Below are 27,243 nucleotides of genomic sequence, written 5' to 3' on the forward strand. Positions count from 1 at the left end.
GGTGTTGATTTGCAGAAAAGCTTGTCGATGAGCAGGCCGACATTGATTGAACCGTCCTGGGTGTCTGCCTGGACCTTCTGGGTCAATTCAGAACAAGTTCATTTTCCATGATGAGCAGAAATCAAATGTGCTCAGACAGTTCCTCTGGACCGTAGTTTATTGGTTTGGTTTATTGGCTTAATTCAACCAATAACAAGAGACAGACAAAAAGAAAAGAAAAATACATAAATATGACAAACTCATTTAAGATATTAAGCCAAAAATTGAATCGAAAAAGAAAAATATATATTTATATCGTTGTGAATCGATGATTTTTCCACCTTCCAAGGGATGTAAGGAAAAAGAATCCAGGGAAACGTTTTAAAACAGCAGAACTGTAAGATACAAGATTACATTTTAACCTTTAATAATGATTGTAAAGATACTTTTGACAACAGAAAGCTGCCCACTCTCCCAAATGCTCCATGTATTCATAGCACCGCCCCCGCGTGGTTTGAATACGGTGTAACACAGTAATACGAGTTTCTGCTGCGATCAATTCATTTTAGAACCCTTTGTACAAAACTACGTTTCCCTGGGTCCTTTGCGTCCTACAGTTTGACAACTAGCCAATCGAGGGCTTGACAGCTTGTCACGTGACAGAGAGTGAGTTCCTTCTGTGGCTTGAGGGAAACAGGTCGACATTTAGCCACTGAAAAATCGAAGTTGGCGGGTAAGTTAAGACGTTTTATCAAGACGAGACTGCTTCGCTCCCCACAAAGAAGTCCTCGGAGAGCTCTGCTGCTAGTTTTGTGCGCTGTGGGTTAGAGGTGACCTCGATATGTAGTGCAACAAGCTGCCGTTTTGTGTAGGCCTCCGCTATTTCCTGGTGTAAACTCCACGGCTGTGCCCGCCACACTGGAATGGCCAAGTTGGAAAAGTTCTGTTTCGGGGGTGTTTTGTCGGAGTTCTGCCCCCCACTCCCAGTGCCAGGTTGAAGTCCGAGTTCGAGTGGGTTCTCCGCGCGGACCGAATGAAAGGCGTGGTTTAAATGTCATAGCCGGGCATCGAAACTGTCCGTGGGTTGTGTTGTATTTAGAACCGCTTTGTAGCCGCAGCACACAATGCGCCAGCTCAAAGGTGTTCCGACCAAAAAACAGGCGCATGGATACTCAGACCGCCATTGGGAGCATGTCAGTTTACGCTTTCGCGGGTCAGGAGCGGATAATAACCCCCTAAACGGGAGGCGTGTGCGTGTTTATATGCAGAAAAAACACACAGAGGAAACGGTCTGCGCGTGTTCCTGACAGAGGCCACAGAGAAGGAGTGCCACCTCTGCCGGGCATCCTGTTTGTGGTGGTAGAATCATGGTGTGGGCTCTGGTGGCTTTTCACAGCTTCTGTCCGGTTGGACAAAAAATAACCTAGAACCATTTTAGAATCGAATAGCGACCCTGTGAAACCTCATGAGGGTTTCAGAGTTTTTATTTCTCTTCTTGCATCGCAATCAAATAATTTCAGTGAAAGTCCCCTAAAGAAACGTGGACCGTTCCTCTCTACAGATGATTCGCAGAACGCCGTTTTTACTGAATTGAGCTGGTCTTATTTTTGGCGCTGTGCTTCTGCTTCTGCTTTAAATAGAGCTTCTTTAAAGTTTTGAAGCAACCTCTGATTGTGGCTTAGCCCCTGGCTTCTTTAATAATTTTTGTCAATGGCACATTTTTTATTGTCTTTAGGTTTGTTGAAGACATAAAGCCCCTTTTGATAGATCATCTTTTGATCTATTGTAAAAGTGTTCCCAGTTTAATTATGATTAAGCTGTTTTTAGCCCAAATCCAGAAACCTGTGTTGTTTTCTAGGACATAGTTTCTGCAGGAACTATATGAAACACAATGCAGAGCGGCAGTAGTTCATTAGAAATTCACCTCTGAGCTGTGGGCGGGATTTTTGGCGAGAAGCAACATCTGTTAATGTGCTCTCCTGCTAGCTTACAGCTCCTCACAACCTCAACCTAACATAAGCGGTTCAAACAAAATGTTGAGGATTGTTGGAGCTATCCAGCCGGACAGTTTTGAGTCAGATGCCAGCTGCCGACCGGTCCAGGATGTACCCCGCCTTCGTGCCACAGAAGCTAGGACATGCCCCAACAACCCAGATACCCCAGAAGGGATACAGCGGTTTAAGAAAACGGATGGAATGATTAATAAAGGATTTCTGTATTAGTCAACCTGATGGGAGTATGTTGTTGTTGTTGTTGTTGTCTGGTTGGTGTTGTTGCCGTTTGGACAAAAATCTTGTCTGTCATAATCTGGACTCACCGATATTTAAAGATATATTTTCTTGTGAAATTGCATTTTAAAATGAATTTTTTTGTAAGCTGAGTGTGAAATTTTTGTCAAAGGTACTCAATAATCTAATTTATAGTTAAAACCGAAACTCTCTTGTTTTCACCTTGGCTGTGATTGGTGCTTTGGTTTCTTTTGCAACTGTGTAGTTGCTTAACTTTCTCAGGAGATTTCACATTCTGTCTGCAGAGAAAGTCCACCTTTGTGTTCGTAGTTATCAAATAGAAAACCAAAGTGGTTGGATACTGGGATTCATTCAAACTGGAGAAAAGTAGTCATTAGGGGTGTAATGATTAATCAACAAATCGATCAATATTCCTATAATCCATCCAGGTCGATTTGTCTTTGGTAAATTGTTAATCAAATAGAATCAACCTAAATCAGGGGTCGGCAAGCTTTACCACTCAAAGAGCCACTTGGATCAGCTTCCCTCAGAAATAAAAAAGCACAAGGAGCCGCAGAAAAAAATCGTTGTAGTTCATTTGGCGATACTTGTATTGATTCCAAATGCTGTCAGAATATTTATTTAATTATTTACTTTAATTGTCTATGAGCTTGATGTTTCCTTTGATCTTTTGTCCACTTGTTTCTATTTGTATTAATTTTACGGATGAAGCAGCTGTTAGTTTGTTGCGGGTCTGGAATCATAAGCGGTGAGTCTAAGCCCCGCCCCTGCCTCTCTACCTGTTGTATTTCCCCCACGTGCAACCCCCCCCCCCCCCCCCCCTTCCAGTGTGTTCTACACAGACAGCGCAACATATGGTCATCATAGCAGACAGTTGACATGAAAGCAGGGGCGCCCTAACGCAGATTTAATTAATTTTACGCGGAAATGGGTGGATTTAGTCTTGGAGAAAAAAAGTGGCTTTTTATATTTTTGGGCGCTCATGTGCCCCCCACAAGTTTGCCATTGACTGTCTTTTTAGAAGAACCATAACCATCCATCCCATAACAGACTCTGGTGGGCATTCACAGCTGCAGACACGCCCCCTCTTTGCGTTCACGCTGCTCTTTTTCTTCTGTCCGCTCGCACTACCTGACGGTGTTAAAGGCACCACGACAATCTTAGAACATGATAGTTATTTTACAAAAACACAGAGAGCCGCAGCACAGGGATGTAAGAGCCACATGCGGCTCTGGAGCCGCCGGTAGCCGACCCCTGACCTAAACCTTTAAAAAAATGGTTTCTAAATTAAATATATCGATAATCGATCTTGGAAAATACCAATTGGATTGAGACATGGTAGATTCATTTTACTACTACATAAAAACGACCAAGTGCCTCACAGCGGACAACACACATGTGATGACATCAGAACGGATCGGTCCATCATTCCAGTCCACGTGTAGAAACACTTTGAATTTAGCAAAGTCATGTGACCATCCAGTGTGCTAGAATGTTCTAAGAATGTTCCCTTTGGATTCTTTGGATGTGGAAAAACAACAGCGGGCTGAACTTTAGGAAACTAAAATGCGAATGGATTTGACTTTCATTCTTGTTTACTTGTTTGTTTCTTTACATATTTAATTTACACTTGATGATCTTGATTAAATCCAAGAAATGTGGAAAACTTCTCCTGCACTGTTCAGTATCAGCTATTTTTCTCTGAGTCCCACTGGTTGAAGTTTTGACTAAAGATGTTCTGGATCCATTTTAGGTCAGTGAATCGGATTGAATCGGATAATTTAAGATGAAATGATATGAACTATCAATCGCATCACAGGGCTCCAGACTGCGACCATTTGGTCGCATTTTGCGACCAAAATTTGAGAGTGTGCGACTGAATTTTACACCCAGTCGCACATGTGCTACCAGTAAATTTGCCTCCCCCACCCTCCGTATTTTTTATACATTAAACGTGGAAGGGGCACGTCAATGATCGGTGAAATGAGCAATGAAATCATCAATGAGACGCGAGCGCACACGCACGCAGACAGACACACACACTCGCGCGAATACTCCTGAGACTGGAGCACACTGTCGCGTGTCATTGAGTGATGCTTGAGGTGGCTAATGCGTGTGAGAAGAATAGGGAAAGTCCATGCAAGTGGCTAAAATATGTGGAGGGGCGGGGCCTAGAGATAATCGAGTGCGCGTAAACATCTGTGGGAAGGAAACGAAGACAAATATCATCACAACCTGAAATGTGTGTCTGAGCTATTAGCAAGCGAACTATTGATTCGTTCTTCCGACCTGCGGCTAGTGTACCAGTGCCAGAGTGTACAGCAAGGGTCTCAAACTTGCGAAGCAAACCGCGGTTCTCATTATGCACGGCTGTCACTGCAGCACACTGCTCCCGCGGGAGATGGTCAGCTGAGGAGCATAAATGTCCCACACCTACATGCGTGACAGCTAACGGGGCTCTGACATTAAACACGTGTGAGCGACAACACGATTTAAAACAGGCGGGGGAAATGCAACGATAGACGTGTTTAAGATGAACCGGCGCCCTGGGGGGGGGGGGGGGGGGGGGGGGGGGGGGCATGAAGGCGAAGCTGCAGCAAGACTGAAGGAGAACAGGAATTAGGAGTTGTCCTTAACATTCAATTTAGTTTTAATATGCATCTCCCCCTAAGTATGATCTGTGATATTACATCTTTTATAATTATTTTAATGTTTTGTAATGGATGTAGCCTTTTTTTAATCAGTTGGTATTTTAAATTATTTTAATTGATCAGTTAACTACAAAAAACCCATCAGGACGCATGTCCCATAATGCATTGTTTTGTAGTCTGTAGGGCAGCTTTCAGTCAGTTCAGTACTAAATTTCCAGCTGTGTTCGCTCAGGTTGGGGTCTTGCCTCCGCCCCTTTGTCGTGATATTTTTGTTTTGATTGACAGGTGATGTTAGAGCAAAAACAAAAATATGTCACACACCAGGTGATCTGCGCAGCGTTGCGTCCATCTGGGTGATCTCAAACACGCTTATTGTGCATCTTGGCTGCACCTATTTGGTGTCGCCAACATGAATTTCCATCCTCTAATATTTACATACATTTAAGTATTGTTTGAAACTGTGAAATGACGAAAGGTTACTACGGTAATCACTTGTTACTAAAAACTTTTTTTTATTCTAAATGTATGGTATTTTTTTTACTATTTGTACTGTCATGACAGCGATGGTGCTGTCAGTTTACCTAGTTGTTGCATCTTCAAAAGTGCAGAATAAAATGTGACACTGAATTTGAAACGGCACATTGTAATTTTTGCATCTATTATTAAAGTTTTTATTCATAATACAGTGGAAATTAGTAGATTTGGTTAGAATGTTGATTTACGGTATGCGCCCCTAAATTTTCTGGTTGTGCCCCTAAAATTTTCAGTTAGGGGTCTGCATCAGCAAACACAAATTATGTTATTAATCAAATTGTTAAAATGAATCGTTACACGTCTAGTAATGATAGTATAATGTTTCTTTTGGAGCAGAAAATAGACTTCAGATGTAAACAGGCATCAGAGAGGACAGATGTTTTTTTGGATCCCATTTATGAAACCGGAATCTTTTATCATTCAGTGAAAAACTATCAAAGTCTCCCTGTGAGGGGTCTTTCTGTCAGCTTATATCTTTTTGTTCGGTCGTCTCTTAAGTGTTGGATTAGGTTGACTGACCCGGATGTTGAGTCCAAACACAGGAGACTTCAGTCAGGACTGCAGTTCGTGTTTCCATTCATGTTTTATGTTTGCACACTGTTCTGAACTCTGGTGTGAACCGAATGACCAAATTAGTCCTGATCAGCGACTCAGCACAGTGAACCCATAATGCATTTCAAAGCCACTACTACCCAGTGGCTTCAAAATATCACTCAGACCACATATTTGAAGAAGCGTGCCTCACAACAGGCTGGAGAATGTTTTGATGGCAAACAAATGTAAAGTGGGGGTAAATTCATTTGTCAATAAGTGAGTCAGAGAAACAGTGAGGCTAGCCGGTCTTTGTCATGGTTCTTTTTCTGCTTGTCAGTACTGGGTTTGGGCGAGACCGACCCAACAGTCAGCTGCTGTGACTCTGGGACATTCCCAGAAACTCTGAAGTTCTGCTTTGAGGGTGCAGTGTGAAAGCAAACCAAGCCACATGAAGGTTTGAGCTTTGCTGCATTACCTGCATAGTTCAAACAAGTCTGCCAGACCGTTGAAGTTTGAATTGGATTGTCCTCCATGTCCTTTCCTTGTTTTTGGCTCCTATTTGTTTATAGGTCAGAATGTGTGGCTGTGTTTAGATCACCTTTGTTGTGGCTGAAGAATCACCACAGATCCTTAGCACACGACTCAACCCAACAGCTTCTGACTGACTGTAGCTGCTTTTGTCCAACCCAGTTCTGTGAACAGAGCTTTATTTAATGTCCAGAGCAGAGACCTGCTAACCATTGTGGTCGGGTTTTATTCACAATCCCCGATGAGGTCACCATACACACACCCCTCTATAAAAAAAACTCAGACATTTCAGTTTCAGGTGAACCGGATGCAGCTCTTAACTGACGATCTGAGCTGATCTGGACAAGCAGGTTCTTCCATCGGTGCTCTATGAAAACTGGAACGGTTCAATGTCAGATTTTCTCAAGCAGTGATTGGGAGCTTTAGGGAGCATGGGACGTCTTTCTCACCAGAAGACATGGCACTACTCCATGATCGAGGCAGGATCAGAGAGAAGCCTTCATTCTGTTAGGGAAGGGGTGTCAAACTCATTTTCACTGAGGGCCACATCAGCATAGTGGTTATCCTCAAAGGGCCAGATATAACTTATGAATGTAACTAAATGTACTGAAAAATAGACGTAACTACTCCTTAATGTTAAACAACTCATTTATTTATTTATTATAACTTTTTTATAACGTTATTTTTAATATTTCGGTCATATATAATTGCTATTCGTTATTTTACTTTATTACTTTATTTATTTTATTTCCCAACTAATGACTCATCCGCGATTATCCAGTATAAACTGAGGGAAGTGACTTTAACAAAAAAAGTAACAAACAAACTAGAAAAGAAATGGTCCGCTCCCGCACTTAACTAGTCAAGTGGACCGGCGGAGCGCGGACTTACAGCTTTGTGTTTGAGTGGAAGGGGGGGGTTGCTTTGTTACATGAGCGGTATGTGGGAGATTTAAGACTGTTCCGCAGCTCTAGGGGAACGGGCTACCGAACTCAGAACCGGGTCTAAAAGTGTGAGCAGAGGATCGTCAGCACACACACAGTGCTTTGGGGCGGTGTAAGCTTCAAAGCAGAAAGGCCGCTCAGTCCTTAGAAATCGTTCAAACAATCACGTGGATTTGTGTTTCCAGTCGTGTCCCGGATAAATAAAGGCTGATGTTATTCCCACATGTTTACATGCAGCCAAGATGCAGATTGCAGCGCCACCCAAAGCTAATGTTGTTAGCCTGTGTTAGCATACTGCTAATTCTGGCTTCTTTCCGGAAACGTTTTTCAACAGAAAAAGCACTGACCACATGGATTAAAAATAAAACGATGAGCGAACAGGCGTTTCATAATAATCGTAACATTATTAAAAGCACGTTTAGAAGATCGTCTTGTATATTACCGAGTTGACATATCAATGTATAAAGCCGCTCGGCAACATTGTTTTGTATTGAATTGTTACATTCAATAAAGTTTGAGAAAAGAATAACCGCTCGGCGGAACTGATATCCTCTTCCGGTTTTTCAAACCCCACTGCGCATGTGCGAATGATTTATTCCGACCAAAAGTGTGACCCATGTGAACGTTTGTTATATTCTGAAAACATTTTTCTGGAACCATGTACATGGTTGGATTCTAATCCGACCATTGATCGGGTCAAGATATTTTTCACATGTAACCGCGTCTTATGGTGTCGACTCGCAGCGTGGCGGGGGCGTGGCATCACGATGGTATCGTCCATCGGCACAACCCTAACACCAATTTTTATTTTTTTATTTTAAGAAATTAAAAACGTTTATGCTCTCGCGGGTCACATAAAATGACATGGCGGGCCACATTTGGCCCGCGGGCCTTGAGTTTGACACATGTGTGTTAGGGGCTTTATCTTTGTTTTAAGCTGTAGTTTTTCCACAATTATTGCCGTTATCACTCTGATCGTCAACCTTTAAGCTCTGCAACATCCGCCTGACTTCTGTCCAGCAGCTCAACAGAACTGGACTTTGTCCAACCCAGGTCCATAAACGGAATGTGTTCCTGTAACTGCCTATTTTCTGTAACTATTTCTGCCAGGAGCTCTATGCTCATTATGAATGAATTCTTTGAAGGCTAAAGAGGTTGAGTGGAGTTCAGATCAAACGCTAATGTCTGTTCTGCAATTGCTCAGGAGATATGAGCAGGCAGAGTTTTAGGTAGCTTCTCGTCGGCTCCACCTTCTGCCCCAAGCTTTCTCAGAATGAGGAAGAGTCGCAGCTGCTGGTTTCATCTGCAGCTGTTTTAGAGAACAGCTTCGTCTTTTCACGCCTGCTCACTTTTTGGGGATAAAACCTCAGTTTTAAAGAACTAAAAGGATTTTAGCAGCTATGGTGCAGAGCAGAGTGTAGACCAACAAATCAATCAATCAATCAATCAATCAATCAATCAACCAACCAACCAATCAATCAATCAATCAATCAACCAATCAACCAATTAACCAACCAACCAATTTATATTTTATAGAGAACTAAAAGCAGAGGCAATCAAAGTACTGAACATAAAATCAAATTTGAATAAAATCACTAAACAATATGATACAATAAAGAAAAAAGAACAATAAGATCAATTAAACAATAAAAGCAATAAAGCAATGAAAACAAAAACATTAACAAAATTAACAAGCTGTCCCACTAGATCAGCTCACTGGAGTTAAATGCCTGTGTAAAAAGATGAGTTTTTGAAAATTTCCTAAAATCCCTGAGTGTTCTGGCAGACCTCACAGAAAAGGGGAGAGCCGAAAAGGCTCGGTCTCCCCCGAGTCACAAGCCGAGTCCTGGGAAGCATCAAATGCATTTGATCTTCACATCTTAGGACTCGACGTGGGTGATAAAGATGTCAAAGATACTGAGGTGCCAGACCATTCAAACTTTATAAACCAGAAGTAAAATCTTAAAAATGATCCTGAAAGACACGGGCAGCCAGTGAAGGGAGCATCAAAGTGGAGTGATATGCTCACACCGTCTGGTCCCTGTTAACAGGGGGGGGGGGTGCTGAATTTGGAACCAGCTGGAGACGGCGGAGCAGAGACTGGTCAATGCCACTGTACAAAGAGTTACAGTAGTCCAGTCTGGAGAAGATCAAAGCATAGATCACTTGTTCCAGAGCATGAGAAGGAAGATATGGCTTAACTTTGCTCAGTAGCATCAAGTGATATAAACTAGACTGGACTACAGCACTGACCTGGATGTCAAGTTTAAAATGCCTGTCCAGGTTTACCCCAAGATTCTTGATTAAAAAAAGCATTTGATAGGTCCCGGGGGCCAACAGCACTACAGCAACCTGTCAGCAGGTCAGTCTTTCCAAAAACAAACACCGCTGTCTTGTTTTCATTCAGACAAAGGAAGTTGAACTCCATCCAGGATTCGATGTCTACTAGGGCTGCACGATATGAGGAAAACTCGCGATATGGGATATTGTAGATTAATATTGTGATAACGATATAATTTGCGGTATATAAACAAATAAAAAAATAACCAAAAACATCATTCCCATTTCATTGCAACAGTTTAAAATTTATACTCCAAAGGACCCTCATCGACATAGGTGACAAACATTTAACATAATAGGCCTCCATCTGATTGGTAAACAATAAGAAGTCGCCCATCTGATTGGTCAAATGCATAAAGAGATTTATTTGATTTGTTAAATGCTTCAAGCTGCCATAAAATTGTTTTAACACATTTTGGTTTTACGATTTATTGCGTTATACGCTGTCTTTTGCGATATGCATATTGCAGAGCTGGATATTGCGATAACGATAAATTTGCGGTATATTGTGCAGGCCTAATTTCTACTAAGCACTTTTATGGATTGCCAAGACCCTCAGTTCCTCCAGATTTTAAAGGAACTTAGATCTCTGGATGTCATCAGCGTAGCAGTGGAACGACGCATTATATTTCCTAAAAATGGATCCCAGTGGCAGCAGGTAAGGCGATAATAAAAGCAGGCCTAAAATAGAGCCCTGGTGTGCACCCTGTTTGAGTGGAGCCTCTGAAAAAGGAACACTGTCCAACTTGGACAGAAAAACTCCTGCCACATAGATAATAAGATCTGAACCAACAGAGTCCTTCACACCAACAGACTGCTCCAGTCGGCATGATAACACACTGTGATCCACTGTGTCGAAAGCAGCAGTGAGATTTAAAAGAATTAAAACAGTGGATGCCCCAGAATCAACAGCTGAAAGGAGGTCATTGCACACCCTGAGGAGAGCGGTTTCAGTGCTGTGATAGGGTTTCAAACCAGACTTACAAACGCCACACTTTCGATCGGAAAAATCATTTTGACATGCGCAGAACTCTCTAAAATACCCGAAACGGCCATAGAAGACAGAATTAGCGAGTGCCATTGTAAACAAACAAAGCTGCGGCATAGAGCGAGATGGTCTTCTAAATGTGCTTTTATTATTTTTATGATAATTATTAAGGGCCTGTTTGTTTATAATTTTTTTAATCCAAGCGTCCAGTGCTTTATTCTTGGACAAAAGGACCCGGAAGAAGGGTTAGGATTAGGCCAATAACAACATTTGGCTTTGGGTGGACTTAAAGTTCGTGCGGTCAATGCAGCAATGTGCATCTTGGCTGCACGTTGATGTGTGGGAATAACATCAGTCTTTATTTTGCCTGGACACGACTGGAAACACTAATCTACGTAATGCTTTACACGGTTTCTCAGGACTGTTCATTCAAAAGCCGGCTCCACTAGCGCACACACCGTCCCAAAGCCGCTCCTCTGCTCGGAGACGCAGTTCTACCGGGACACACGGTTCTCCAGAGTCCGGCAGCTCGCTCACGCAGAGCAGCCGCTCGGACTGCCGTCCGAAGCCTCCTCCGGACCGCACACTGTGACAAAGCACCCTCCCCTGCTCGCAAACATGAAGCTATGAGCCGGGTCTGCTTTGCACAATTCATTACATTCAATTATATACAATTGGAATACATTTTTTACATGCACCACGATCGGATCAACAATCGGCATAACCCACCAATCTCGATCTGTGGGACATTTTGATCCGAATGAGTCTGATAGGGGCAGAGTATTCCAAACAGCGAGTACATGACGCATTTTTAGGATCAGGCGTTTATTCCAACTACTTTTGTCCATGTAAACGCAGCTAATGCTGCATTAATTCATCACTCATCCTTATTTTAAAAGTCAAATTACTCTGATAAATGAATATATATTTATACAGATTTAGGATTTTTACGTTATCTCAACATTTAACTGAGATCTTTTTATTTGTGTTTGCATTGCGTATGACCTGAACTGGATATAATGTTTCCTGTGGAGTCTTCTTACTCTGACCTGCAACGCGGGGCATCATGGCTGCCTTTACCTCACATCAGTTATTTTTCAAAGCAAAACTAAAGTCAAACCCCTTCGGTTTCTACTGAGTCAGTTTTGACTTTGATAAAACAATATTTCAACACCTATAGTTTGAAGGATTGCTGAATTGATGTTATTAATTTCCTAATAAGCAACAAACTTCCAGCAGAGTCTGATGAACGTGGTGAAACCTGAACTGAACAAGCTTTCCGACAGTCTTGGAGGGTTTCTCGGTTTTTCCTCTTCTCTTCTCGTTCATGAGGAGCGTGCTCACATCCTGGTGTTTAGTTCGGTGCGCCGCTGCACTGACGCTGTTTTCAGACACCAACCGTTTTGTTGTTTTTGTTTTCACAGCCTGTGGAAGCTCCTCCCTGAGCGATGGCCTCACCCGTCTCAGTCTACTCCAACACTCGGGACCCTCAGATCCGCACTGTAGGTTCTCATTTTCATTGATATCCCACTCTGCTTATTTATTTTTCTTTTCTGTCATCTTCCAATCATGAAGCTGAGCCTGAACGGAGGAATCCATCTGAGCTTGGAGTGAAAGAATGTAATGAACACAATGAGTCGCAAATGTATTTGTTTTCACAATATCATGCTGTGCAATCTGCATATTGTAAAAGTCGGCAAAAATTGTGATAAATGGTTACCTTAAATGTGCTAAAGCAATATTATGGCAGCTTGAAGTATTTAGACTGCCAAGGGGAGTGCTTTGGTGCAGCAGTAGGACGGTCCACCTCTGATCGGATAATTGCAGGTTCGATTCCTGCCTGGAAGTGTCCTTGTGTGATTGGGGCTGTGACCGTAAAGCTCTTTGGGCCTTCAAGGAAGGTAGAAAAGCGCTATACAAGTATACCCCATTTAACAAATCAAATAAATCCCTTTTATGCATTTGACCAATCGGACGGAGCCCTTTGTGTTAGATGCTGGCCTCCTATGTAGACGAGGGTCATTTGGAGTCTAATTTATGTTGACTCTTATTTAAATGAAACGGTTGCAGTGAAATGGAAATTGTGTTTTTTTTGCTATTTGTTCATGTATCATAAGCTATACTGTCATCGCAATACTGATCACTAATATCACAAATCAGGAGTTTTCCAATAATGAACCCTTTGGTGAAATGTGGTTGGCTTGAGCTGCATGGAGAGGATTATGGGAAGTGGAGTTTGTGTGACTTTTATGTGAAAAAAAAGAAAATATATATATATTAAGACGTTCGTAGAGAAACCCGTCAAAAGGCTGCATTTCCACGCAATACAAAGACACCAGTGAAGGTTTTTAAGTTAGTGTTGGAACTTGAAGCAACCTGGAGTGTTGCTGCTGAAGCAAACACATCTGAGTGTCAGAGATCTTGATGCCTTCTCCTTCCATCCAGACACTGCTGCTCACTCTAGTGACCTATTTCTAGGGTTTACTTTTTAAGCACAACTGAAATTCCACAGATCAAAATTTTAAACCAAAACTGCATAAAAAAGAAAACTAGAAAGAATCTAACATCAAAATAAAACATGTGTCAGATAGCAGCAAATAAAAGTCAGTATTTCAGTTAGCAGCTCATTCTAACATATAAAACCAATTCCCTTGATCTACTTGTTTATATTGTTGTTCACCTTTCACTGTATCCCTTCTGGGATCGCCACAGCGAATCAGCTTTCACTGATTCGCACATGTGGTTTGGCAGGTTTTTACGCCCGATGCACTTCCTGACACAACCCCGTTTTTCATCTGGGGGCCGGGCTGGGGACAGGCACAGGGTGACCCAGACTTGGGGCTACATTGTTAGGCAGTAGCACGAAGGGTCTTGCTCAAGGACCCACACTTGATGAAGCTCATGGCGCTTCCCTGGGAATCGGACCTGGATTTCCCACGCACCAGTCGCACACACAACCACCTGAGCCAATCAGCCGCTCTGATCTCCTCATTTCCATCATCAGAGAAAATGAGAAACTCCTTTTACAGCATGTTTTCATGAGACAGAGTCTGCACTTGTATAAACCGGTAAAGGAGCTGCACTTCAAACAGGAGCTGAGCTGAAACTGTTGTGGAGAGTCCTGACAGGAACGCTGCCAGACCGGTTTCAGGTTTCTATAGCAGCAACTTCCCGTTGACTCTGTCGGATGTTTGTCACTCACTGGTTGTTTGCATCAAACGCTTCTCATTCAAATCTTCTTTTAACTGTGATTTATTGCTTTCTTTAGTGCTTTGGTGTTTTTTTTTTTTTTTTTTTTGGTCATTGAAATCTGAAGAAATCATTTTTGACTTCCAGGTCTAATTAATGAAGTTTCAATAACAAGGATTCACTTCCTGTTCATAGACGGCCAGAGACTCTCTGAAGATGGACTTGTTAGCAAATGTGTCTCTGCTGCCTGGAGAGGAGAGGATCATAGGTGAGAGGCGCTCTTGTTTCTCTTTGCTTTGCTTTCACACAGTCCTTCAATGTGGAGATCACATCCAGAAGAGGCTGCACTCATGTTTAAATGTGTCTGTTTGCAGATAAAGATGTCATTTACATCTGTCCCTTTAACGGAGCTGTCAAAGGCAAAGTGCTGATCACCAACTACAGACTTTACTTCAACAGCGTGGATCTTGTAAGTCCTGGCAGCTCCTACACCACAGCCTCAGTTTTGGGGGATCTTCTCACCTTTTCTTCTCACCTGTTTGCTTCAGGATGTTCTGGTGTCACTCGATGTTCCGCTGGGGGCCATCAGTCGAGTGGAGAAGATGGGCGGGGCTTCAAGCAGAGGAGAAAACTCCTATGGCTTAGATATCACCTGCAAGGTCTGCATACATTTCTTTTTTTGGTTTTTCTGTTTTTTTCTTATGGTATTGGAGGTCAGGAGTCAAAAATATATCACACCAGATTGGAAAAAAATGTAAATATAATGATTTTAGGGTTTTGATTTTTGTTTTAAGCCACGTTAAAATCAACATTATTCACACAGAATAAAAAAAAATATATTTTTTTTGCTATAATCCATTAAAAAGCGTGCATGCGTTTATGTTTCATCTGCTCAGTGTGTTGCTGTTTGTCTGAATGAATGGTCTTTGTGTTTGCAATATTTGATAAATTCAGTTTAGTTTAAAATTGTGTAACTTTTTTCCATTTTCAAAAAATAAAAGGCCTTACGGTAAAAATCCCAGGGGATGCGTCTCCGTATCGCGCGTTTGAGACCAACATGTTCAAATCGACTTCACAAAAGTAGAGCCTAACAAACAGCAGTGGATCTGGAACATCTGTGTTGTTCAGGCAGATGAATGATGAGACCAGAAGTTCAGCCTTGATGCTCCAGAATAGTTCTAGGCTTTTAGCTGGAACTTCCCATGTCAATTGTTAAGCATGGTGATGAAAACATGGTGACATGGAGAGATAAACATAGATTATCACAACAACAGGGTTAATGAGGGGCTCCATGCTGGTGTCATATTTAGAGTCTTGCTAAATGACCAATCAATTGTATTCTGAAAATAAAAAATAAACGTTTTACTGGATTACACAGAAAATCTGTAAGAATTTGAGAGAATCAAAAAGTGGAAAGTGTGATAAAGGATGTACTAACGTCCATGATGTAGAGGTAGAGTGGTCGACCGGAAGATCGCAAGTCCGGTTCCCAGCTAGCCTGCCCAAGCATGTTGGGCAAGATACTGAACCCCACACTGTGGTGACAAGTTGGAGCCAGTGCCAAAGGCAGTGGAGTCGCTGTCGATGAACCACCAGGGTGCGGGGTGTTGCGGTTAACCGCAGGCCCCCCCCCATGAAATACAAAATCCCCGGGCGGCTGCATCGGAAATAAATAAAATTACAATGTAGTATTCTTTATTAACAAATAACAGTAACAACTAACTACGACCTATCTAACTAATGAACTAACTATGTAGGTGTTGTAGATTGACTGTGACTGTGTCAGCGCGCTGCGTCGTGTGTAGGACTAGGAGGAAGGAGAGCACACAAGTGTGTTGTTGCGTGTTGATTCTTCTGCAGCAGACCGCTCTCTAGCTGCACAAGAGGCTTCACCTGTGCTCTCTGGTACAGACATCTACTCGGAATATTAAATATTGCCCAGTAATAAACAGACTGCAGACACTTTGTCACCTTTCTGGTAGCCGTGAGCCTGACACCCATGAAGAACACGGGGCAGGAGGCTCTGCCTTTGTTCTTACAGACACGTAACTTTGCGCTGCACAAAATAGTTCGCGTTCATGTTTGGTGTTAGAAGGTGACTGAAACAGTAATATCCCCCCCCACACACACACACACAAAATCCTCCGGCGGGCAGCCGTGTCCCGCACTTAAGAACGCACGCAGCTTGTAATGGAAATGAATAATTAGGACGCAGTAAATTTGTGTGTGTGTAAGTAGAGTGAGCACGTGCCGCGTGCTGCTCCAAGAGACAGTGACAGCAGCGCACCCAGGCGGGTGCGACGAGGAGAGAAAGGAGAAGAGTGATAAAAGGTTTCCCATAGAAACCCTTGAAGTCTGAACACAGGACTAGCAGAAAAAGTAAATTATCAGCAAAGATGAATGTGGTTATTATAGTTCCAATCAAGCACCATATGCAAAACTTACAAAAAAAAAAAAGTGTGGTGATGCGGTTATCGTCAGAGCCCTAGGAGTCGCCATCAGTGTGTGAATGTGTGCTTGTGAATGGGACTATGACTTTAAAGCGCTTTGGGCCTTCAAGAAAATGAATGGAGCGCTATGTCATTATATGCCATTTCCCATTTTAACCAGAAACCTGCACAGCCAGGAACAAAAGGCTGGCATGTGTAGGGATGGCTACCAAGACGTATGCGCCACTACTGTATGATTTTAATCAATCATTTCAGCAGTTTGTTTCAGACATGTCAATCAATTGCATTCTACTCAGTTTTGCAGCACAATTCCTGCCAATCATTCTAGCTTTTAATGATGCATTGTGGGCCGGCTCATGTAAAAAGGGGTGAGACTGTTAGGGTGGGTGGACCTTCAGTCAAAATGTGGAAGGTGAAGTGAGTGAAAAAGATTCAAACTTAGTGATGTGATGGCCAAGATTCATGTGTACAATGCTCCAGAAGACGGCTGATGCTGCGGCGATGAGCGGTGAAATCCATGTTTCCTTCACGGCATCTTAGACACATTCAAGCGCTCCATGTGATGCTGCTTCATCACTCCAGAACGGCATCAAAAGCACCGCTTTGACTCCACGTAAAATCCAAACAGCACCCATCCCTAAGCATGTGGGAGAGTTCTTCAGTTGATAAAACGTGTCCAAACGTCAGATGAAAAAGGGGAACTACTTAACGAATGTTTTTGAACCTTTCTGTACCTCTTCGGTTGTCGAGGAGGAGTCGGTGAGCGAGTGCTGTCTTCTATCTGAAAACACACAGTTTAAAAGACACGGCGCCGGCTGCTCGTCCTCAGCTCACAGGCTGTATGGCTGGCCGCTCTGCTGCACAACGTTACATCAGCTTTAAGAAAGGAGAACTGCTAACTTAGAGATGTTTATAATTGGGCAACATGATTTCCCATTTAGCTGAAGGTATCACGCAGAAGACACAGCCACTCTTCTGAAATGCTCTGTCACTAGCATGTTGAGTTGAACTTCTGGTCTCATCTGCCTGAACAACACAGATGTTCCAGATCCACTGCTGTTTGTTAGGCTCTACTTTTGTGAAGTGGACATGTTGGTCTCAAACAAGCGAGACGGAGACGCATCCCCTGGTATTTTTACCCAATGTTACAGTCAGGCCTTTTATTTTTGGATTTAAAAAAAAAGTTACACATTTTTATACTAAACTGAATTTATCAAATATTCTAAACACAAAGACCATACATTCAGACAAACAGCAACACACTGAGCAGATGAAATACAAACGCAGGCAAGCTTTTTAGTGGATTATAGCACACAAATATATAGTTTTTTGGATGTCTGTGTGAATATTGTTGACACAACTTTGTGGATGTTAAAGCTGAAAACTGTCTGCAGGACATGAGGAACCTGAGGTTTGCCTTGAAGCAGGAGGGCCACAGCAGAAGAGATCTCTTCGAGCTGCTCTTCAGATATGCTTTCCCTCTGTCGCATGGCTCGGTAAGGATGCAGCTTGTGCAACAGGCAACACACAAGCAGAACTCATGCAAACACAAAACATTACAATGGGAACCTTGCTACTGACCTTTGACATTAAACTGAACTTTGCTGTGCAATCCAGCTCATTTGAAGTTCTGCTACATTTACATTACAGGAGAAAGCAAAGTAGATTGAGAAATACTGTAACTTTTTATTCATCACTTAAACTTCATGCAAGGAAATTGTGATGTTACAGTGAATCGAAACTTGAAAAATAGTAAAAGAATTTCCTGTTTTATAAGAGTAGTCTTCTTCAACCTTTTTTGAGCCACGGCACACTTTAACCTTGAAAAAAATCCCGCGGCACACCAGCAATTAAAAAAAAAAAGAGAAACTAATAGTCTGTATTGATCTCCAGTCCCTCTGCTATCTCATATACATTTTTGTCATAATTGTGGCAGAAAAAGCTGGAAACTGCAGCTGCTTTTTCTAAAAGATGTAATAGAGTTTAAGTTAAAAGATTTAAAAACTGTTTGATGTGAGTTCGTTGTGGTTTCAAGACGTTTAACAAAGAAAGGCTCATTGTGCGCTGAGACGCTGTCACTTTAACCCAGTGCATCATGGGAGATGTAGTGCAAATAGCCGCCGAACGCAGACAGACTCGCGTCTCTGAGCTTCATTGCTTTGTTCACTTTTTCCACGGTCTGACACCGGATTCTGTGGAAAGCTACACCGCTAAAGACGAGCTTTAGCTGGTACAACTGAGAGACTTTATTAGCAGAATCAGAACAAGGAAGTAAAGACTTTAACCACTTCTGATTGGTCAGACTGATGACATGTGATTAAGAATCCAAGAATGATTGGTGGAGACAGTTAAAGGGGCGGGACTTTTCAGAAAACAGTTATAGCTGCAGCTAAATCGCGATACCGTCATTCTTATCAAAATGTCTTTAATAGAATCAAAAAAACACAAAGAAAAAAGTATTTTATCATCTTTCATATTCCTAACTACTCAGTGTTTTATCAGGGCCTGTTTGGATGAACACAGAGCTGTAAATGTTTTTAGATCAGTGAATGAGGGTAGTTTCCTACAGCACACCTGACCATCTCCCACGGCACACTGGTTGAAAAACACTGCTTTAGAGATATTACACACAAGAGTCCAGCTGAATATCTATGCAACAACAATGACCGACTCTTCCTCCTTTGAATAAAAATAACTGGAAACATTTTAACTTTTTGTGTGTAAGTGATCTTCTAGAACTTTTGTGTGTTGAGGTGTTGGGATCAGGCAGTGGATTTGGGAGAATCCGTCAATCAAACACTTTGAGCATTCAACTGGAATGACTCTTGGCCTGATCATGTAGCAAACTGCAGGTTCCTTTAGTCTCAGACAGAGATTGGACATTTAGCTTTGGCATCCACCAATATTTGAAGGTGTCTATGTCTTTCAGAGATTCCAACTTCCCGAGTCTGTCACTATGATCGTGAATGCAAACGTGGTGGAGCGGCAAAAAAATGATACTCCACATCTGATTCAACGCCCACTTTCCTTCTGCAGATGTCTGGATTTGTTTAGCGTCTGTGTTCTGCGTGAAAACATGTTAAATCTGCATTTTGATCAGATGTTTTTTTTTTCTGTCTCCACTCTGCAGCCTTTGTTTGCGTATTTGAATCAGGAAAAGTTCCCTGAGAACGGCTGGAGCATCTACAAACCTGTGGAGGAGTTCAGGCGTCAGGTAGGACAGAGCGCCGAAGCAGCTCAAAGCTCAGTCACTGTTTGACCTTCCGTTAAATGTACCAGTGTGGAGAAAACTAGCACTGAGACTCCCATACTACTCTGCAGCAGCAGCAGGTCGGTAAAGCCGATGCTGCTGCAGCTGAACGGAGCTGCTGCAGCTGACAGAATCCTTTATTGAAGGCAGCAAAATGATCTGAACGACAAGAGATCACCCTACGAAGAGTAAGAACCGACTGTTGTCTTGGGGAAGAGGAAATGCAGAGCGATGCATGCATGAACATGTTTTAGATCGGCTTTAGACTAGAGTGCTGATGGCTTTAGCACTAACTCAGCTCTTTTCCTGCAGAGCATGGATAGAATCGCTCTTTTTCAGGCCAAACTCTGTTAGTTCTGGTTGTAACAGCTCATGATTTTTGTAAGAAAGTTCTAATTTTTCATTTTGTTTTTTAGATGTTTTTTTTTTTAAATGTAAAAAAAAAGTTTTTATAATGAAACAAAAATCTATTTTCTAATTCAAATTCCTTAAACTGATTCAGTCCTGAAAATGTAGAGGTTGGTGGCGGTGACACCCGGGTGTTCCTGAAGCCTGATGCACCTGTGGGGGTACGGGTGCTGTAGGTTTGTGAGTTCTCACAAACATTGGGTTGTCCAGACCCGTAGAGGGTTCTGAAGAGGAGAGGCCACATCTTAAGTGGAACACGGGTGTGTCTGGCAGTTCTCCTGAGGCTCAAACAGCCACTTGAGAATGTCATGAAATAGGACGTACCATTGTCCTGAGTGTGGTGAAGGATTTGGAAGGATAATGTCAGTTGTACGTCCCTATGACATTCAGGTGACGCTGTCTTCTGGTGCCCTTACGCCACACTCTAGTCACTAGTAGGGTGGGGCATATTGGCTCCTTACTGACCAAATGCTGCACTCACAAAGTTTGCATGAAAATTGTACATGAAGGTTTTTGCTCTGTGGGTTCACCAAGTCGTCTACGATGCATTCCTGCAGGCCACCTTTGTGTCCCGTTCAGGTTTGCCCATTTTCCACCTGCAGGCCGCCTGCATCCACCTGTAAGGGCAGTTGGGACTAAACCCTCAGAGATGAGCTGGTGAGGATGATGATGATGGTTGTCTGTATGTCCTCCAGGGCTTACCTAATAACAAATGGCGCATCACCTTCATCAATAAGAACTATGAGCTGTGCGACACGTACCCCACCGTGCTGGCTGTGCCGTTCAAAAGCACAGAGGAGGACCTGAAGAGAGTGGCCACCTTCCGCTCCAGAGGTCGCATACCGGTGAGTGGGAAGCGTCAGAACCACAGAGGTCCAATGTCCTGAATGCACAAAGATGCACGAAAGCCAGCAGGCTAGATCCCAACACGAAGACGGACGCGAAGGCGTCGCTGACACGATTGTTCTGTTGTGCAGGTTCTGTCATGGATTCACCGGGAGAACAAAGCGGTGATCGTCCGCTGCAGTCAGCCCCTGGTTGGGATGTCTGGCAAAAGGAATAAAGATGACGAGCGCTACCTGGACCTGATCCGAGAGGCCAATGACACCACAAAGCTCACCATATACGACGCCCGGCCCAGCGTCAATGCTGTGGCCAACAAGGTCAGAGCCAGTCTAGAGCCATTACCCAAAGACTGCTCACCGCTTTTTCAGGATTTACCACCAGGGGTCCTGTTCTAATGCTGCGTTTATCATCCGCCGCCTCTGTTTTGACGGGCATCGAGTCAGCAGATCCATGCTTGTCCAGAAGTGTTTGTAAACTTGACGGTCCTGGACATTTAGCCTCATCGCTGGATCAAGGATGATGTTTAGAGTTTAGGTTTATTTATTTTGAAGAGCTCCACAAAAGCATCAATAAACACGCCTCCATATCTTGATATCATTCAGAGATTATCCCGGTCCAGTGAGGTTCACCATCTACTTTTGCAGGAGCTGCGTCTGAGTGACGGCTGCTTTCAGCCGGACTTCCGTCTCTCTGACCCACTTTGACGAAACAGAGACATTTTTGATGACTGTCAAAAATACAAAGAGGAAAACTTTGAGAGGGAGAACAATCGGTATCGTCACAGCCACTGTTATTCAAACCCTAACCAGCCCGCTGCTGAAGGAGCGGGAAACTCAGTAAGCTCCGCCCCCCCCCAACTGCAGCAGAAGGAAGAAGTGTGAGAGTAGTTCAACACACAGCTAGTCAGAAATAGGCTTTCATTTCCCCCTAAAAACACACGAAAATGAAAAAAAGAACAGGGAAATAAAGAATCAATATCTTTAGACTTTGGGTCATCAATGAACTCTAAGAGCTGCTGGGATCTGACTGATGCCCCACAATCCTTTGTGCTCAGCGCCTTCACAAGGACACAGCAGAAATGGCAGAAAAAGGGCCTAAATTTTGGATGGAAAGTATTTAATAAAGAAATATCAGTGCTTTTGATTTAAGTTTAGTCAGTCTTTTTCACATTTGGGATTCCTCTGACAAATCCCTCTTGTGATGAAAAAATAAAGTTATTGAAAATGCTTAAAGTCTAATTAGTGATCTTTTTGTTTCAACGCGTTTCTTCTGCTCTGTCTCCCTCTTCAGGCCACTGGGGGGGGCTACGAAGGGGACGAATACCAAAACGCAGAGCTGGTCTTCCTGGACATCCAGAATATCCACGTCATGAGGGAGTCCCTGAAGAAGCTGAAAGACATCGTCTACCCCACTGTGGAGGAATCCCACTGGCTGTCCAGCCTGGAGTCCACACACTGGCTGGAGCACATCAAGGTGAGAACCGGCTTTGACCAGCCGTCCCAGCAGCTCCGAGTTTCCGCTCCGGCTCACTCTGACCTGTCCCGGTGCAGCTGGTGCTGTCCGGAGCGATCCAGGTGGCAGACAAGGTGTCCGGTGGGCACTCGGTGGTGGTCCACTGCAGCGACGGCTGGGACCGAACGGCTCAGCTCACGTCGCTGGCCATGCTCATGCTGGACAGCCACTTCCGCACCCTGAGAGGCTTACAGGTCAGAGATGCTCCCCTGCTTTTACGCAGCTGCTGAATCAAACGCTCACATCTGGGGTTTTCGCCCGCAGGTTTTGATTGAGAAGGAATGGATCAGCTTCGGCCACAAGTTTGCCTCGGTAAGCCCAGATGCAGCCAGATGTTGTTGCATCCGATATGTGAACTCTCTGGCCTCAAAGTCGCCCCTCCTCCCTGTTGTTGTGTGCAGAGGATAGGTCACGGGGACAAGAACCACACGGATCAGGACCGATCCCCCATCTTCGTCCAGTTCATTGACTGTGTGTGGCAGATGACCAAACAGGTACGTCTGCCTCAGCGACAGAAGGCCTCCAACACCATGAACGTCTTTTCCTGCGATGCTGAGCACCTCTTATATTCAGACTGAGCCTCTTTAATGCAGTGAAGGAAAGAAATAAGCAAATCACAACGTTTCTCGTAGAGATGACCCGTTGTGAACCTTTTTTATTTTAAGAGGAATAAAATATAGAAAACTTGGTGCAGGCATGGGCTGATGTTTGTCTGACACATAATTCCAGCAGGTTGACCAGCACCTTTATATTGTTCCTATGCTTTAGGAACCATGTGTCTGCTCCTGTTCAAAGAAGAATGAAAGGAGCACAGATGTTATGAGCATGTTAGAAAGAAGCATGCTTTTATGGAGGGACATGACAGATGTCTGAAGTGAAGCTGCTTGTCTCTGCTGTCAGTTTCCCACAGCCTTTGAGTTCAATGAGAACCTCCTGCTGACCATCCTGGATCATCTCTACAGCTGTCGCTTTGGCACTTTCCTCTACAACTGTGAGAGCGCACGAGACCAGAACGTGAGTGGACACGAGTGACGTTTGGTTTTAGCCTTTTCAGTCATTCCCAGTTCTAAATACATACTGTTATTTGTTATGACCCCCCCTCTAAACCTACATGATTAGAAGCTAGAGGGTTAGTATCCATAAGGACGGTTCCCCATTGAGATTTAAAAATGTTCCAATTGAACATATAAAGCTGCCAGAGGTTCATTTGTCTTAATAATAACATTTCTGAAAATGTTGAATAGGAAAACCTCTAAACAATCTTTTTTATTGAACCTTTATTTAACCTGGAAGGTCCCACTGAGAGTAAAAACGTCTTTTCCAAGGAAGTCCAGGCCAAGAGACAGTTCATTTCAATACAAAAATACATATAAACAAACATCATTAAAACCACATACGTCATTATTGTTTCAGTCTCTGATGCTTTGAGCTTGTTCTTAAAAACATTTAAAGATACCAGTTCAGTTAGTTTCCAGTCTTTCTGGAGCATATTCCAAGTGAAAGGAGCAGAGTGGACAAAGGCTTTTCCCTCAGCTCTGTGCGGGCGACTGGAACAGAAAGCAACAACTGGACTTTAGATCTTAAGGAGTAAGATTCCACACTTCTCTTTGAGATTACAGAACAAGTGTAGGGAGGCAGGAATCCAAGCAAGGTCTTGGAAATAGAAAGTGTACCAATGTTCCTGCCCCCTGGTGGCCAGAGAAGGCCAAAAACTTCCAGTTTTCTGGTGCTTCAAGAAACACCAGAGATTGTGTAAAATTGTGGATAGTTGTAATCTGTCCACTCTGGAGTACTGTCACCAGGACAAACCAGGCACAGAAGAGTTAACTGTGGTGACGTCACTGCTCTGCCTCTGTGCTGCAGGAGGTGAGGACGAAGACGCTCTCGCTGTGGTCCCTGGTCAACAGCAAGATGGAGATTTATCTGAACCCCTTCTACACCCCGGAGTCTGGACGGGTCCTCTACCCTGTTGCCAGCATGCGCCACCTAGAGCTGTGGGTGACTTACTACATCCGCTGGAACCCCCGCATACAGCACCAGGTAGGAAGGAGTGTTGAAGCCTGCAGAGCCGTCCGTTTGTTTGGCCTCTTTGGCATAGAGGACCCAGAAGTAGGACGGATGTTTGGTTAAAACAAAGCGTTTTACCACATTCCGGGGGCTCCAAAGTAGCCGGCATAAACCTGCTGCCTGTGAGGGAAATAGTCGCTTTTTGATGACGAAGAACAGTTTCATTTAGTACCTTGCAGCAAAAAATATTTCTATCATGTAAAAAATTCATGTTTACTTGAAGAAATATGCCTTTCAGGGATGTTTGTGTCAAATGACTCATGTTTATAGTCCCCCCCCCCCCTTTTGTGAGAGACATGGTCACTTACAAAAGAACAGAAACATTCAATCATTTCTCAAAACTTTTTTTCTTATCGAGACACATTTTCAACAGAATTTAGACTTGGATAGTAATAAATTCCATTCCTGATTTACCCAGACTTAGTTACAAACGAGTTAAATAAATGCAGAAATAAAAATACATTTGATTGAACTAAAAATAAAACATTTAGTTTAAATAAATCTACTGGTTAATATTTAGACTGAAATAATTATGATAGAATGAACCCCGATGGAATAAGTCCAGCTTTAATAGTAGAATCCTAAAGGAAGTTAAGCTTTAACATAATGTTAATACATTTTAGAGAAAATCAGGGTTACATAAGTAATATTTCCTAAAGTCCTGATGAATGAATCATGAATCCAGATTGTGTGTTTACTGTAGCAGCAGAGTCCGGTGGAGCAGCGCTACAGGGAGCTTCTGGCCCTCAGAGACGAGTACTTAAAGAAGCTGGAGCAGCTGCAGATGTCAGACTCCTCCTCCACCTCCTCTGACCTGGCTAACAGCTCCGCCCCCAACGCCTCCTCCTCCACGCCTCCCAAGAAGTACCTTCGCACGCCGCTCTGAGGAGCGCCACGGAAACCATCAGTTCTCTTTGGCTTGCACTTAAGTCCTCTTCACTTTAATAACGCTTCACACACACACACACACACACACACACACTTCAGTCACATTGTGAGGACCCGACAGTCTAACAAAGAAAGCTAATCCAGTTTTGATTGTGAGCGTTGTGGTGAAGAGGGGAATTTATGCAATATGTCACAGTACAGCCTTGTCTCAATAATCCCAGCCGTCGCACGGCCAAGCCTGAGAGAAACTCCACGGCTTCCGGTCCAAGGGCTCGAACGTGCCGGACACACACACCTTTCTGTCCGCCACTCAGAAGTCGCCTCCACATTTGACCCGGCTTTTCGTACTCAGGTTTCCTTAAAGCTATTGGAGTTTCTAACTGCAGTCTGAGGATGATCTGCCTTCAGCCCCCCCTCCCCCGACGCGTGGCATCACGCCGGGGCCGTCTCTGTCCGCCCCAAACGTCCGTCTGGACCGGAGGCGTGTGCTGATGAGTGGTGGATGCTGGTGTCTGATATGGGCTCTGAAGCCCTGCATGAAGGAGGCGACCCGGCCTGAACCAGCATCCCTTTAGCAGACGCTCCTGAGCTCCGAGCACGTGTGCCTTTTCCTGTCCCCCTCGTGTTCCTCTCACCTTCAGTCAGCAAATATGACCTTTAACTTGTATTTATTAGTTATCACAGGACTTCAGATGACAGAGAAAAGCCCTTTAAGGAGTTTCTGCAGGAGATTAATGACATATTTTAGACATTAAGGCTTAATTTAAGTAAATCTCAAAAAGATTCCGAGCATAGCAGAGATAAAGCAGATGTCTGAATGTTTGGGTTGAACTCAGAGTGGTGCTCCACCAAACAGTGACCAGAAACAGGAGGAAGAGCGTCCAGAGGCCCAAGACGCCACCTCTGGAAGCGCTTCTGGACGTCAGATCCCAGAGTCCCAGCCGGCCGCGTCCGACACGTCTGCGGCCCGCCGTCTGGTCTCAGAACCTCGCTTTTCCCTCACAGAACTTTGGCTCCTCCAGAGCCGCCTTCAGCTCTCAAACAAGCAGCTTCCCGGGTCAGAAGGGGCGTGGCTCTGAGTTCAGATCATGTACTGTATGAACCAGGTGTAACCAGTCATTAGAACAAAGTGCTTCAGGTCATGTCCAGAACTGTGCCTTGATTCCTGTGAGGATCGCCTTCACCTCTGCAGAGAGACCCCACCCTCCCCCCCAGCCTTCACGGCTGGTGTCAGAAGAGAACAAAAACACCCTAGCGCCCTGGATTTGGGAAAGGTGGGCTTCCATCTGTGGCTCTGGGTGCGAGGAAGGGCATTTTTCCAGAAATTCACCTGCTGACCAGGTGCTGGCAGGTGGAGGGTGTGGTCTCACTGGGGGGTGGGCGGAGCCACAGGTGGTGGAGTGGCAGCAGCATTCGTGTATGTGCGCGCGTTGGGTTTTTTGGAAGTCTGTTGTTGTTTTGTACAAACACCATGATGTGTTTACCTCAATCAAAACCTATTTTACTGTTGAAAGCTCTATTGTTGTACAATACAGGTATTTTGTGTAGTGTAAATCTGACTGTTTTATAAAAAGGGAGCTCATTTTGGCTGAGTCATGGTTGGGAGAAACTACCTGGAGTGGATGAGTGTTTTTTCATTCAGCTCTTCTGCAGTGACGACTAGAACTCACTGTTCCATTCAGTCTGATGTAATAATGAGGGAGGGGCTTATACTGCGAGGCATTATGTCATATTTAGTCTGCTTTGTGATTAATACACATGAAATGTGTTTGAATCTTTTGGACTTCAGCCAACCTGAATACATCATCAATGTATTTGTGGGAAGTTTGTTTTAGGCTCCTTTTCTGTAAATATTACTGATTAAATTAATTTAAGGATTTCAAAAA

At 43.6% G+C, this 27,243-nt stretch overlaps 1 protein-coding gene across 2 annotated transcripts; it reads left to right on the forward strand.

The window, feature by feature from the left end:
- Positions 1-578: 578 nt before the first annotated feature.
- mtm1 (myotubularin 1) lies at positions 579-27,243 on the forward strand. 2 transcript variants are annotated; one of them, XM_004086761.4, is made up of 16 exons: positions 579-712; positions 12,172-12,249; positions 14,132-14,204; positions 14,311-14,405; positions 14,485-14,595; positions 17,781-17,882; positions 19,517-19,600; positions 20,740-20,889; positions 21,022-21,207; positions 22,181-22,363; positions 22,441-22,596; positions 22,667-22,714; positions 22,804-22,896; positions 23,303-23,416; positions 24,266-24,442; positions 25,173-27,243. In XM_004086761.4, the coding sequence occupies exons 2-16, from the start codon at positions 12,196-12,198 to the stop codon at positions 25,353-25,355; spliced, it is 1,809 nt and encodes a 602-aa protein (XP_004086809.1). In that variant the 5' UTR covers positions 579-712; positions 12,172-12,195; the 3' UTR covers positions 25,356-27,243. The 2 variants fall into 2 exon arrangements, with proteins under 2 accessions (XP_004086809.1, XP_011471721.1); XM_011473419.4 differs by having other exon boundaries at positions 631-712; positions 14,084-14,204.

This window comes from Oryzias latipes, chromosome 18 (genome assembly GCF_053564925.1).
Source record: "Oryzias latipes strain Hd-rR chromosome 18, Olatipes_Hd-rR_3.1".
In the NCBI taxonomy this organism is placed as follows: domain Eukaryota; kingdom Metazoa; phylum Chordata; class Actinopteri; order Beloniformes; family Adrianichthyidae; genus Oryzias; species Oryzias latipes.